This window comes from Lycorma delicatula, chromosome 5 (assembly GCF_047948215.1).
Source record: "Lycorma delicatula isolate Av1 chromosome 5, ASM4794821v1, whole genome shotgun sequence".
NCBI classification, from domain to species: domain Eukaryota; kingdom Metazoa; phylum Arthropoda; class Insecta; order Hemiptera; family Fulgoridae; genus Lycorma; species Lycorma delicatula.
In genome coordinates, this window is record NC_134459.1 from 145,227,751 (window position 1) to 145,242,235 (window position 14,485).

A 14,485-nucleotide genomic window follows, 5' to 3' on the forward strand; every position below is an offset into this window, starting at 1 on the left:
TCCTTATAGATAATAAATAAATAAATAAAATAGCCTCACTGTGTCTTAATGTTTTCAAGAAAAAGATAACATTATAGCATGAGTTTGACCCACCAAAGATAAGAAAAAATACAATAAATAAAATATGTTTGACCGATCAAACCAAAACAATTATACAGTAGTTAACAATTTTTTTGCAAAAAACAAAACTTTACCAATATATAATCTATTTTTCAAATCTGAAAATATTTTAGATACGACACATGAGAAGTTATTTTAAGTTTTATCTTATCGACTCCAGAATGTAATGTATACTTTGTGAAGAAGTATCAAAATTATCTTTCAAACAAAAGATTAGAAGCCTTAATAAATATTTCATAAAGCATTCTAGAGAAAACAAATCATGAAGATAAAACAGTTTTACAACTTGCTTCAACTAGATGATTTATAATTGTCATAGATAACCCATAAAGATGATATGTGATTTGGTATATTACAAATTACTGAATTTATTGGATGTAATCAATGTTCTCATGTTTACACCTACAGTTAAATTTTGAGCTTGTTTTATTTACATTATATTTTGTAGGCATTTTTCCATCTACACTGGAGCCCAGAGGCATTCAATGCAGGAAACAGCTTTATCCACACTTCTGACCCTCTATACAGTAGCTAGTCAATAAACCATAAAGATAATCTCATTCTTTCTCTAAACAACTTTTTCCTTAAGATATGTTTGTTATGCTAGGTTTATGCATAATCAGGCAGATGTAATCAACTTGACACAAGATATTAATCGAAAAATGGTATAGACATTCTCAATAAAAATGAGATACTATGGAGGGATTACTAGCAAAAATTAGTCAACCTGTTTTCCTTGTACACAGAACTGAATGTACTAAATGTATTTTATTTTATTTTTTTTGTCTTCAGTCATTTGACTGGTTTGATGCAGCTCTCCAAGATTCCCTATCTAGTGCCAGTCGTTTCATTTCAGTATACCCTCTACATCCTACATCCACAACAATTTGTTTTTCATACTCCAAACGTGGCCTGCCTACACAATTTCTCCCTTCTACCTGTCCTTCCAATATTAAAGCGACTATTCCAGGATGCCTTAGTATGTGGCCTATAAGTCTGTCTCTTCTTTGAACTATATTTTTCCAAATGCTTCTTTCTTCATCTATTTGCCGCAATACCTCTTCATCTGTCACTTTATCCACCCATCTGATTTTTAACATTCTCCTATAGCACCGCATTTCAAAAGCTTCTAATCTTTTCTTCTCAGATACTCCGATTGTCCAAGTTTCACTTCCATATAAAGCGCCACTCCAAACATACACTTTCAAAAATCTTTTCCTGACATTTAAATTAATTTTTGATGTAAACAAATTATATTTCTTACTGAAGGCTCGTTTAGCTTGTGCTATTCGGAACTTTATATCGCTCCTGCTTCGTCCATCTTTAGTAATTCTACTTCCCAAATAACAAAATTCTTCTACCTCCATAATCTTTTCTCCTCCTATTTTCACATTCAGCGGTCCATCTTTGTTATTTCTACTACATTTCAGTACTTTTGTTTTGTTCTTGTTTATTTTCATGCGATAGTTCTTGCGTAGGACTTCATCTATGCCGTTCATTGTTTCTTCTAAATCCTTTTTACTCTCGGCTAGAATTACTATATCATCAGCAAATCGTAGCATCTTTATCTTTTCACCTTGTACTGTTACTCCGAATCTAAATTGTTCTTTAACATCATTAACTGCTAGTTCCATGTAAAGATTATAAAGTAACGAAGATAGGGAACATCCTTGTCGGACTCCCTTTCTTATTACGGCTTCTTTCTTATGTTCTTCAATTGTTACTGTTGCTGTTTGGTTCCTGTACATGTTAGCAATTGTTCTTCTATCTCTGTATTTGAACCCTAATTTTTTTTAAATGCTGAACATTTTATTCCAGTCTACGTTATGCCTTTTCTAGGTCTATAAACGCCAAGTATGTCGGTTTGTTTTTCTTTAATCTTCCTTCTACTATTAATCTGAGGCCTAAAATTGCTTCCCTTGTCCCTATACTTTTCCTGAAACCAAATTGGTCTTCTCCTAACACTTCTTCCACTCTCCTCTCAATTCTTCTGTATAAAATTCTAGTTAAGATTTTTGATGCATGACTAGTTAAACTAATTGTTCTGTATTCTTCACATTTATCTGCCCCTGCTTTCTTTGGTATCATGACTATAACACTTTTTTTGAAGTCTGACGGAAATTCCCCTTTTTCATAAATATTATGTATTTTATAACATACCAAATCCAATGAAATACAGATTATATTAAAACTTACTGCCACTCTCACCTTGATCACCACATGAACTAGGACTAATTAAAGAATATTAATGCTTTCAGAAAAAATAATTCTGATGGTATTCCTGTTCTTTACATGCATTTTCATTTACAACCATAACAAAAAAATTGGAGACAGTGTAAAGCAACAAATCAGTGCACCCTTTCTATGGGCTATAATTAAATATGTATGTATAGTTTAATAAAATATCTGGTAACATGTATTAGTAGGTGTGGAAAAGTTTAAATAAAACAGACTTAGCAAGTCCTACAACACAAAGCTTGAAATTCGAATCCTATTTTCAACAAGTGTTAAGCAGGATATCTTAACATCAATTGTAAAAATAGTATAAATATATTATAAATTACTTTAAAAAGATATAACAAGTATTAAAATAATATCTAAAGTATTAAGCATACATCAAAACTAAGAAGAGTTGTACAGATTCAATAATTGTACATATCTACTTTATAATTTTTTTTACATAGTCTATATTAATTTAAAAGATCTGGGATGTAAGATTGTCAGTTTCTATCTGAAATTTTTAATTAATTTAAATTAATCACCCAACTTGTACTCGCTTCACATTAACGTAGTTTTTCAGGAACAAATCCACACACTACAATTTGAGAAATCTCTGGAAATTCCACGGCAAGAACATTACTCATGAAGCATCAATTACCTTAAACTTCTACATTTACTAATCTTTTTTTTTCCCCATGTATAACATAATATCTTTCATTAGGGTAAATTAATCACCATAAAATTTAAAAATACATACGTGGCATTGAAGCATGATGATCTAATGTATTATACGAATTTGGCGGTGGAGGAGGTGGTGGAGTTTGTGGTAATGGATGAACCATTCCTACTTGTGGTGGCGGGGATGGTGCAGGTGCAGCTGTTGATGCCATTGGCAGTGTACTATATCCAACACCAGTGCGTCTCGGATGACCCAATGGATAATTTGGTGCATAATGACTGAACCTACAAATAAAAACCATTAATTATTTCAAACTATAATTTATTTTTTTAATTAATAAAATATTATACCATTTTCTATATTAAATTTTAGTAATATAACAGATAATAATTGTAAATAATAATAACACATTATGCAGAACACTCTTCTTTACCAGTCTGATTGAAATAACATCTAGACACAATATTGGCTGGCTGATTAAATTAAGAAATATAACAAACTGGAAACAACATGATATCTTACTAATAAAATATAAATAATTTAAAATAAAAAATGTAGTTTCCTCATAAAATAACTTATTTATACCATTTAGAGTGTATTTTTAAACAACACACCATAATAAATTTTTGTTTTTGAGTGAACCAGAAAGGTTATTTTGAAGAAAAGAGTGAAAATCCCCTTATTAAATTTTTGCTGTATTACAAATAATGATTAGTTCTTAGTTTAAATGTTGTCTACTTGATGGATGACTAAACTCCTAATATGCTTAATTCTGATTTAGGCAGTTTAAAAGTTGTAACTGTTATGTCTGTCCGTACATAAGATTTGCAATCTGTTTTTTGCAGTTTTGGTGGCAAATAAGTAGAACATATAATTAAATTAAATGAGTAGAACATAAAGATCATGAAAAAGGTTGAAGCTCTTTATGTTCTTGATCTTATAAGTATGCAGCAAATGAAACAATCATGTTGTGAATTTCATAGAAGTCGAGTTAACAGATAAACAAATGGAGGTATCATTCATATAAGCAGATCTTGCTCCGGCATTGAAAGTGATTTAAGTGGTAATCAACACACAAAACTCGCATATTTTCAGATAGATCCCTAGGCGACTGACCAATGCTGTTGAGAGCATTCGCTCATTCATCTTCCCTAGTTTAAAAAAATATGAATTTTTGGAGTATTCAATTATTAGGGATGCAACATGAGTATTATGTTAGCATCATGAGACTAAATCCCAGTTGTACCAAGACCAACCACAAGCAGCCTTCCCAAACAGACATAAAGCCTTAGATCAACACCCACAAAACCAACAATGGAAAAGATGTATCAAAAGTAAGAAAGAAAAGGATGGTGAGAAGAAATAATCTCATCATTTCAGTAGACCAGGATAGTTTACAGTCTTGCGCAGAGCCTGAAAAATAGCAGTGTGTATTTTTTCAAAAAAGTAATTATTATTTCTATAAACATAAAATATTAAAAAAATACAGGAGCTGTAAAACAATATTTTCTTACTTCTTGGATTATTTGGTAAAAAGCAAACAATGCTGTAATAAAGATTATAAAATACTGTGTTGAATCATACAACCTACACCAAACAATACAAACAATTACCAACTGGATTATTCATCAACCAAAGTTCTACCAAAAATATTGACCTTTTGCTGGAGTATTATGCGATTAGTATTTTTTAAGGAACAAGATTTTTTTAGAAGATTTTTAACACAGTTAAATGAAGAAATCCTTTTTTTTAATACAAAAATATCAAAAAGGATTATGATTGTCAGAACATAAATACAGAATGCAGCAACAAAACAAAATTTAAACTAAAACAAAATTTGTAAAAGTGCCAAAAAAGAAAAACTCATTAATAAACATGGAAACAAATATATAAAGGTGTCAGCTGATAGTCAACAGATAGGTAGTTTAACATCAAACAAAACAAAACAAAAAGAGAGAGAGAGAGAGAGAGAGAGAGAGAGAGAGAGAGAGAAAGTCCAAATCTGAAACAATCAGTAAAAACCAATTTCAAATTATGAATCCAAAATGAATTATAATATTAACATACACAGTGCGATTATTAAACATGAGACAAATAACTTGAAATGAAATAAAAAACAAACATCTGAATATTATCTGCATTTTATACGTTCTGAATCAGTAAAGCAACTGGCATGAGCTAGCAAAGACCTCTGCCAAGTCTTTTTAAATCCCATATCAGATTTTGTTGAATGTGGTCAATTTTGTCAATGATATCCTTTCTGAAGAATAGGATGCATAATTGAGCATATCCATTTGTTTTCATGCCTAAAGCTCCTGGGCATTTCTTGTCCATTAACTTCATCTTAATTTTAAGTGATGTTGATTACTTCCATTAGTACCTTTAAGCCTATTTATAGGATAGTAATGAAAACGCAAAGTTTTGTCTTTTATCACAATCAAATTCAAACATTTTATTATTCCTAGGAGCTTTATGATTGATAAATCTTGTTATATCTCTTACTGTACAGAATCACAAACTTTAATGTGTAATAATTATAAAATCCCAAGAATCAAGCCATATTTAATAAACCATTCTGCACCAAAATTAAAACAACTTTGGAGCGCTATTTGCAGTTGTGACACTGGCTGTCAGTGCCTTAGAATTTTTTTAGTTAGAAAAAATTCAATAACTTTATTCAAACTTTGGTTACAAACTTTAAAATTAAAATATTTATTTATTTAATTTTTAACAGATTACTCAGATATAAAGGACTTTAATCCTGTGCAAGATATTCATTTTAATGAGAAATCACAGTTTATAACATCATATGCCAAGGAATTAATACAGAAAAAAGGACAAAATGTATAATAAAAGAATTCAAATGAATCATAACAAAAACAAGTCTTAACTAAAATAACATATAGATTCTGTTTCATCTAAGAAAAATTAAATGTATAATGCATCAAATTCAAAATTTGCTCATAACTTTCTTTATCAAGAATAAATGAAATAAAAATTTAAAAAAATACTATACCATTATAATCAATTGATTTACGGACATATTTTATTGGTTTTTCAGGATTAACTGGAGCAATTATCTTGTACTGTCGATTTGTAGTCTTATTAGCAGTTAACACACCAATTTCACGACGAGCAACTTTCTCTTTATGAATCATTACAGTCTGTAAATAAAAATTATACAATAAAAAGTAATAATTAAGTAAAAAAGAAAAAGATGTTCATATTTTTACAATAAATATTCTCATATACTAAAGTAAATTATTCATGCAATAACTCTTTTTAAGTTACAAAAATTATCAATAGAGCAACAGTTGTATTAATTCAATATACATATATGTTATGATTATCTTTTATGACCACATAGGAGTCCATTTCCAAGTCCGATGGGACTGTTTGGGCCTTGCAGTCCTCCCGGTACTTTTTCATATGTTCCCATCTTTGTGCCCTCTCTAGTGTTGAAAATGTTTGTGTGGTGAGTGTGAAGCAACTGTTTTTGTTCTTGATTTTCTTGTTTAATTTTATCTTATCTGTGGTATATTCTGGTGTAAGGCCAATTTCCTTCAGATCCTCTCTTATTTCTCTGATCCACCTGCATCCAGTCTTGGTGTTTTCAAGTCGAGAATGTACTGTACTACCTACCTGTTTCTTAATCTTTAAATCTTGAATCTTGCATCCTCATGATATGTCCAAACAATCCTAGTCTTCTCTTAAACATGGTATCAGTGATGGATTCCAACTACTTGTACATGACTTTGTTGGGCACAATCCACCACTGCCTGTCTTTCTGGTACTTTTTATTGATGCAGCTCGGTCTTGTTCCTGCGTACTTTGTTTTGTTACGATTTCTTATTAGTGTTGTTTTTGTTATATCGGTTTTGGTTTTGTTATTAAGTTATATTTTCGTGCTTCTGTTTTTGTGTTTTTCCGCATATGTGTCGCATGTGAACTCACTTTACCTTTCGGGTAGGTAGGTGATTCAGTTCCTTCAACGACTATAGTTTTCAGTCTCGCTTGAGACTAGAGATGTGTTTTGTTATTTTTAATATTCATTACATCAATGGAAATGTCATTTGTGGCATTCACATCAGTGGCATCCCAGGACAAGGAGACTGAGAGATGTCATATGCCGAGGTTGGTTTATAAGACAACCTCTGGTAAAGCCTACCAGGACTAGGTACAGAGGGGGTGATTGAAGGGTGTCTTCCTCTAGGAGATCAGGATATACATGTACCAAGTTAATTTTTCAGCTTTAGCTAGTTTCCTTCTTCTTATATGGATGAAGTTTTTTTTTTTTCATTTGGTTTGTTTGTTATTATTTCTCTGGGATATTTAAATTGGGTTACTATTTTGATTTGATTTTTGTTTATGTTTACTTCTTTTAATAAAGTTGGTTTTTGAGGCATAATTTCTGTCTTTTCAAATGATATCTTGAGGTTAATGTTATTTGCAATGTTTTGAAGTTCTAATATCTGTGATTTAGCTTTGTCGATGTCATTTTCCAGCAGTGTAACAAAAGTCATCGGCAAAACCAAAACAGTGTGTTTTGATTTTTTGGTCAACTTTTACTTTCGAGGGCCATTTTTTAAGCCATTGCCTCTTACCATTTCTAGAGCGCAGTTGAATAATAGTGATGAGAGCCCAACACCTTGGCACAACCCTGTTTTGACCTGAAATGGTTCCAGAGCTCGACTGAAGTTTACTTCTGACTTAGTGTTTGTGAGGGTCAGTTCTATCATGTTAATTAATTTGGTATCAATCCGAGGCATCTTAGAATTTTTAGTTGGGATTCTCTGTGGATGCAGTCATAAACTTTCTTGAAATCTACAAATGTTATCACCATGTCTGTTTCTTTTCCTGTTGTAATCCATTGTTAGCTTGAGACTCATGATCTGGTCTGGACAGTTCCTTCAGGGTCTGAAACCTATCTCTATTCGCTTAGTTCTTTCTCGAGTTATGAACCAATCCTTCTAAGAATGATTCTTGAAAGAATTTTGTATCTCGAAGGGAGATTTCCCTGTAATTGTTAGGGTCAGTTTTGTCCCCTTTTTTGTGAAACAGATGGATGAGGGCTGTCATCCAGTTTTCTGGTAGTTCTTTGATCCAAATGTTGACAAGCTGTTGATGAAGGGCAACTTTTGCTGATCTTCCTGCATGTTTCCAGATCTCTATAAAAGTCTAATCTTCTCCCGCTGCTTTGCAATTCTTCATCTCACCCGGCGCATAGTAGACTATATAAATATATATAATATAACAAAATTATAATTCTGACATTTCATATATGGCTAATAAGGAAGTAAGATAAATAAAGGCACGTGTTAGAAAGAGTATATAGAACCAGAGTGAATTAAAGTTTGTGCATAAAATGAACAGGGAACAAATTAATGAATAAAGCTGGGTGGATAATTCTGTCCAAAGTTCTAAGTTTAATATGGAATAATATAAATAACATATAATGAGATTCTATAGTAGACATACTACACTACATACCTCTACTACATGAGGCAGGTTAAACTCATTTTTGAGAGCGTACTTTCATATTCTTTTAAATACATATTTAATAAAACATTAGATAATATTATTTATCACATATAGATCAATCAAATAGTAATTTTATAGTTAAAACGTTACAACAAAAAGTACTCAAAAAGTACTCACTACCAAGACTTGAAAGACTAATTTTTCTTAGATATGACTAAGAAATATTAGTCATGTCTAAGTTACAGGTAGACAAAAAATTATAATTATAATAAGTAATAATTTTAATTATAAGTATAATTTTTTTAGTATTTTTTTTAATTTTCTATGTATAATTTTAATTATTAAAAATAGAGAGCATTCATAGAAAGATAAAAAAAATTACGAGATTACATGTAATCAATACAATAATATGTATGTATCTCACCATCTATTTTAATTGGCAACACTAAAAAATAATATTGTACGTCATGTCTAAGAAAACTTAATTAATCTCTTTCATAGTACAACAATTAACTAACAAAAAATGAAGTAAAAAATTAATGTATTGACAATATATAAAATTGCTGATCTGAATAAATTTTGTATATGACAAATAATATTTAATATTTTATGAAAGTCAAAGAATAAACTATGCAGATTTAGCCTACATAAAAAAGCACATAAACATTAAGTCTTTTCTTAACTGGTTGGATCACTTGATAAAAAATATATCAAAAAACCATTTTTATTGCATAAAAAAAAAAATATACTTAACACACTAACACTAGTTAATCAATTAGCAATTAGATTAGTGGTATCAACAGGTATTTTCCCAAGTAAAATCACAACTGCTGACGCACGAACGAAAGCGCGCACGCACACACAGAGAGAGAGAGATTAAGAGAAGGAATTATGAAAATGTATACCAGAAACAGATCAGTAACAAATTAAAAGATAAACCATCAAGATTCCAATGTATCTGTGGTAAAATCTAAATTGTTTTAAAAACCACAGGTGCTGGATCTCATGTTCACATACAGACTGTACGTACAACTGCATTATCCAAGGTTCATCACACCGTGCTTTATTAAAGAGAATCAATATAAAGTAGTGGTCAGATAAATCAAGCAATATTAAAGTATAGTTGTTAAACATATTTATTAGGGGAAATCACGGCGTTCTCATATTACCAGCATGGTTGCAATGCTATAATGTGTAGGTCACCTCCAGGGTAGAAGAAATCAAGGATGAAGGAAAAATGTAGATATAGAGATGTACCAACAGACAAACAAACATTCCTCTTATAGGCAACAGGCAGTAATCTTGCATAAAATCATCGAGAAATCAGGGATTTTTAGCCAGGATAGGATTAGTAAATAACAGATTAATAATTTTGTAACAACCAATCCAAATCTATTCTGGGATAAATTGCTTTTCCTCTGAATGTTTAAGAAGCTGGAAATTTTTCTGAACAATTTGAAGCCTGAGCAGTTAAGTAATGCCTGGATTTAGTATCTTACAAGGTTTTTAAAATGATTTTTAAAAAATATTATTATATTTCTTTTTTCAACCTAATTTACGTCTGACAAAGGAAAGAATGCACCTGAATTTAAGACTGCAATCATTTGTCAATAAACCACTGTAAAAATATGCAATACCCATTGCGGCTTCACCCGCAAAAATTATGTCAGAAACTCTATATACACTATGTTAGTAGTTTATCCATTTGGTGTTAAAATCACTAAGCTTGATGGAGAACATACTTTGGAGTAGGCCTCATATAACTGGCCATGGAAAAATAGTCTTCTCTTAAATCAATTCCTGCAGCTTTCACGACTACCATTCTAACTTATTATTAATTGTCATTGCAAAACAGATTTTGATTTTTTTTTAAACAGGAGTGGTGAGAGGATGTTTGGCCAGTGTTATTAATAACATCAAGTTAATAATAAAAACAGGTAATAATAAACAGGTTTTATATTTACGATATGAAACTGAACAAATAAATCATTAATTTTAGAAGATATCAATGATTTTTTAAATTTCCATTTGATCACATTTCACCCCCCCCCCCTCATATGCAAGATATCAAAAAAATACAAAAATTGGTTTTTAGATATTTATATAAACAACATGTTCACCAAAATTCAACCTAACATCTTAATTTGTTCAGTAAAAGTTCAAAAAAAAGATGAAATTGAGTTTTATACTATTTACCCGAAGAAGTTGAATTTCAACTTCTTAAAAAGAACTTATCGGTAACTTAAAAATTTCTGCTTGGTCACACTCCACCCTCTCTCACCCCCTCAGATGCAAAATATAAAAAAATAAGGCAGAAATTGATTTTTAGATATCTGTAAAAGGGGCATTTTAAAACAAAGATCAAGTCAATTATCTATCTCTTGAAAACTGAGAAAATCAAAAATAATACAAAGTATCATTTCACCCCCTTAGAAGTTAAGTTCACAAAATCCTTATTTAGTACCCCCTATATCATATAAAACAAACACAGGCTAAAAGTTTTGTGTCTCTAACTATAATAGTTTAAGTTAGACGTTGGTGAGTGAATGAATCAGTCACTCAGAATACCTTTATATATAAGATATACAAAACCAAATCTTATTCCTTTCAATATTAGTTGTTCTGGAAAACTTATTTAAACAACAATAAATGCAAAGTTAACATTCTCATAAAAAATGCAGGAAATACTATTTTTGTCTTTTTTGTATATGCTATTTCCAGGCTCTTGAACTTTGAAAAAATTCTTTGTCACAGGAATACTAAGATAATTTAAGATATATGTTTCTGATTAAAATATAATTTACATTTTCCAGACTACAAACAATTTCAGATGCAAGATCATAAAATATATAGTGTAAATGGATTTATAAAATATGCAAAAACAATAATTTTACTCAAAACCGTTTAGCGGTCTTGAAAACTACGGCCAAAAAATAGATTATGACAGGGTAAGTATACTTTATTTTTCAAATAAACAATATAATGAAACATTAAAATTACACAAATTTTATATAGTTTTAAGGAACCCAAAATATACTTGTAATTAAAAATATTTAAAATAAATAATCATTTCAATTTTAAAAACTCAAAAGCAGGAGACACTTACAAAAACATGTACTGTTATTTTGGTCAATATTCCCAAAAGAACACAGTGCAATAAAGAATAATTCATTAAAAATGATCTAAAAAACAATTTCAAGAAGCCCAACTATAGAAACGCAGTGTCTGAAGTTTATTACAGAATTAATATGACACCTACTCCTAGGATCATAGCACCCATTTATTTTATATTTGCACTATACTACAGTGAAATTTAATGTTAAGGTTTCCAACATCACATAAACAATGCCGTATGAAAGCTTCCAACCGATCGTAAATGATTCAGCTAGAAATCCACAATAGGGTAACTAGTATAACTGGACCAAAAACTGTCAATATATTACATGCTTAACCACTATAGTAATCAACACAGGTAGTAACAGACGTCAGATGAATGGCTGCAAAATTTCATTCAACATAAATAAAACAATGAGAAAGGATGACGGTTTTACTCCCAAGGAAGAAGGTGAGAAATTTAGAAATTCAGTCAATAGCCAATCAAAATAGAAGTTCAATAACTGTCAAAAGAAGTGTAGAATAGTTCAAGATTTTACAATTTTTAACAAAATAATAAGACAGGAAAAATAACAATACTCAAAAAAATGTTGGTCACGGGCAAAAATACTTTTAACATATGCTTATGAAAATCAGTAATAAACATATTTTATTATATGATACCTATACATATATAAAACTGGTTATTTCATATCATATATCATATTATATCTGAATTGTAAACACATATGTTATAACCGCACACAAATAAAAATATATCTACAATAATTTATGGATATTTTAAAAAGCTGATAGCGATAGTGATATTTATATGCTTATATTATTAATTACATTTATAAATCATGAACTAATATTAAAAATTATAAATAAACTTACCTGAGCAATATGGTTCATTTGGCTTTCCATTTCTGCCAACTGAGATGTTTGTAAATCCAATAATTGTAAAAAGTTATACGCCAATGTATTAATTTGATAAGCAACACTAGCCGACGACTGGGTAGTGTAATTTTTTGTTTCTTCCAGGGCAATTCTTTTATTTTCAGACTATAATTAACAAAAAGTAATTATTAGTATAAACAACAAAAATATATAATCCGAACACAATCAGTAGCAATAATTAATTCAAAAGTATTCATAATATGTTTAATTAAAATTTTTTTAAATCGCCAGTAGATACAGATGACCGCTTCTGCACAGCAGCCTATCAGAGAGCAGCATTCTGATCACGTGACTTAAGCCATGCGCACTCTATTTTAGAGAAAAATTTACATATTATGCAGCCGTTTACAGGTAAAATTAACAAATTTCACACTCTTTTGCGAGCGTCATTAATGATTCTTTAACGGGATTCCCTAATCTTTTACAATCGTCTGATTCTTGGAATCCCCTTATCTTGCGTTTGCAATGTATTTATTATAGCCTGTCGAAGACGTCGGGGAATTCTTCTCATAATTGTCTTTTTTTATTCAGTAAAAGTTAGATATTAACAATAGTTGACCTTAATGTAAATTAGTTTTGTTCACGCATTCGCAGTAGCATATTTAATAATATAAATACAATATTATGCAGTACTTTATTAATTTATATAATAAGCGATGCAGTTAAAACGTGCGTGTTTAGAAAATGATTGCGCAACCGCTAAAAAACGATCTAGATTAGCTATTTGTGACGCGAATTCTTTTATAATTTTAGAAAAGGCGTTTAAAAAAAATGTAATCACATATTATTACGAAAATAGAGACGAAACACATAAAGATATTTATTTATTTTTTTAAACGGTAAAAGAAATTGCGTTTACAACATTTTAAAATCGTACGTAACAACGGACGCTGTAAAATTTAATCTATTATTGAAATGTACATATGAAAAAAATCGGAGCGACCAAATCGATTGTCAAGACATTGCTTTTAAAATTAAAAATACACCCGTATATAATTGTAATGATTTAGATCGAGTTATAGACGAAGCGTTTGAAAAATTATTAACCGAAGAATCCGAATTTCAAGGTCTTTAAGGTTTAAGGTTTTGATTTTAAGATTTTTAGGTTGGTCTTTAATCAGTATCGACGGTTTAATGTTGGGTATAAATAAATTAAAGCCGTTACGTGGTTCTACATATATAGATTTACCCGATGAAATAAAACAAAGAAAGGCTGTGATTAATGTTAACAAGACATATACTGCTTCTTTAAACGGGTTATTTTATCGAAACATGTAACCATTAATAATCCGCAACGCTGAGATAAACGTTATTTAAAAAGTACATATGACTTTAGTAAGTTAACGTTTCCAGTCGAGATAAAAGATATTAAAAAATTTAGGTCCGCCAACAATGTTTCTATAAATATATATACGCTGTCAGATTATGATGATAAGTTAGACCTTATAATTGAAAAACCAAACCGTTTTGATTTATTATATTTAAAGAATCACACTATCACACCATTATATTATATGAATCATCAATTTCACACTATTGCTATATAAACGATTTTTCACGACCGGTTAAATCTCAATTGACGAAAAACAATCGCGCAATAGATGTAAGCAAACGCTGTTTTGCATTCTATTATAAAAATATAAATAGGGAAGATAGAATGAAAGCTCATTTAAAACGTTGTATTCACAATGAACCGGCACATATAAAAACACAAAAACCGGGTGAAAATATAATGAAATTTAAAAGGTATGAAAATCAATTTCCAATGCCTGTTGTAGCATACACCGATTTTGAATGCATATTGAATCCGACGCCCCATCATCCAACGTATACAAAAATCATAGTTATACAACCCGTGTGCACGAACCGATTATAGCTGCTGTTTGTATTTCGTCACGAATCGGTTTTCGATAAAATAAAAAAGTCCTCCCG

The 14,485-nt window shown here is 30.2% G+C and overlaps 1 protein-coding gene across 1 annotated transcript in view; it reads right to left on the reverse strand.

The window, feature by feature from the left end:
* The window catches only part of LOC142325759 (abl interactor 2-like), a 56,508-nt gene that overhangs the window by 11,874 nt on the left and 30,149 nt on the right, over nt 1-14,485 (reverse strand). The window contains exons 4-7 of the mRNA XM_075367791.1: nt 12,491-12,658; nt 6,036-6,183; nt 5,469-5,520; nt 3,098-3,303 (exon numbers count right to left, since the gene is read on the reverse strand). Coding sequence (XP_075223906.1) covers nt 3,098-3,303; nt 5,469-5,520; nt 6,036-6,183; nt 12,491-12,658 — 574 coding nt within the window. The remainder of the gene's footprint in view (nt 1-3,097; nt 3,304-5,468; nt 5,521-6,035; nt 6,184-12,490; nt 12,659-14,485) is intronic.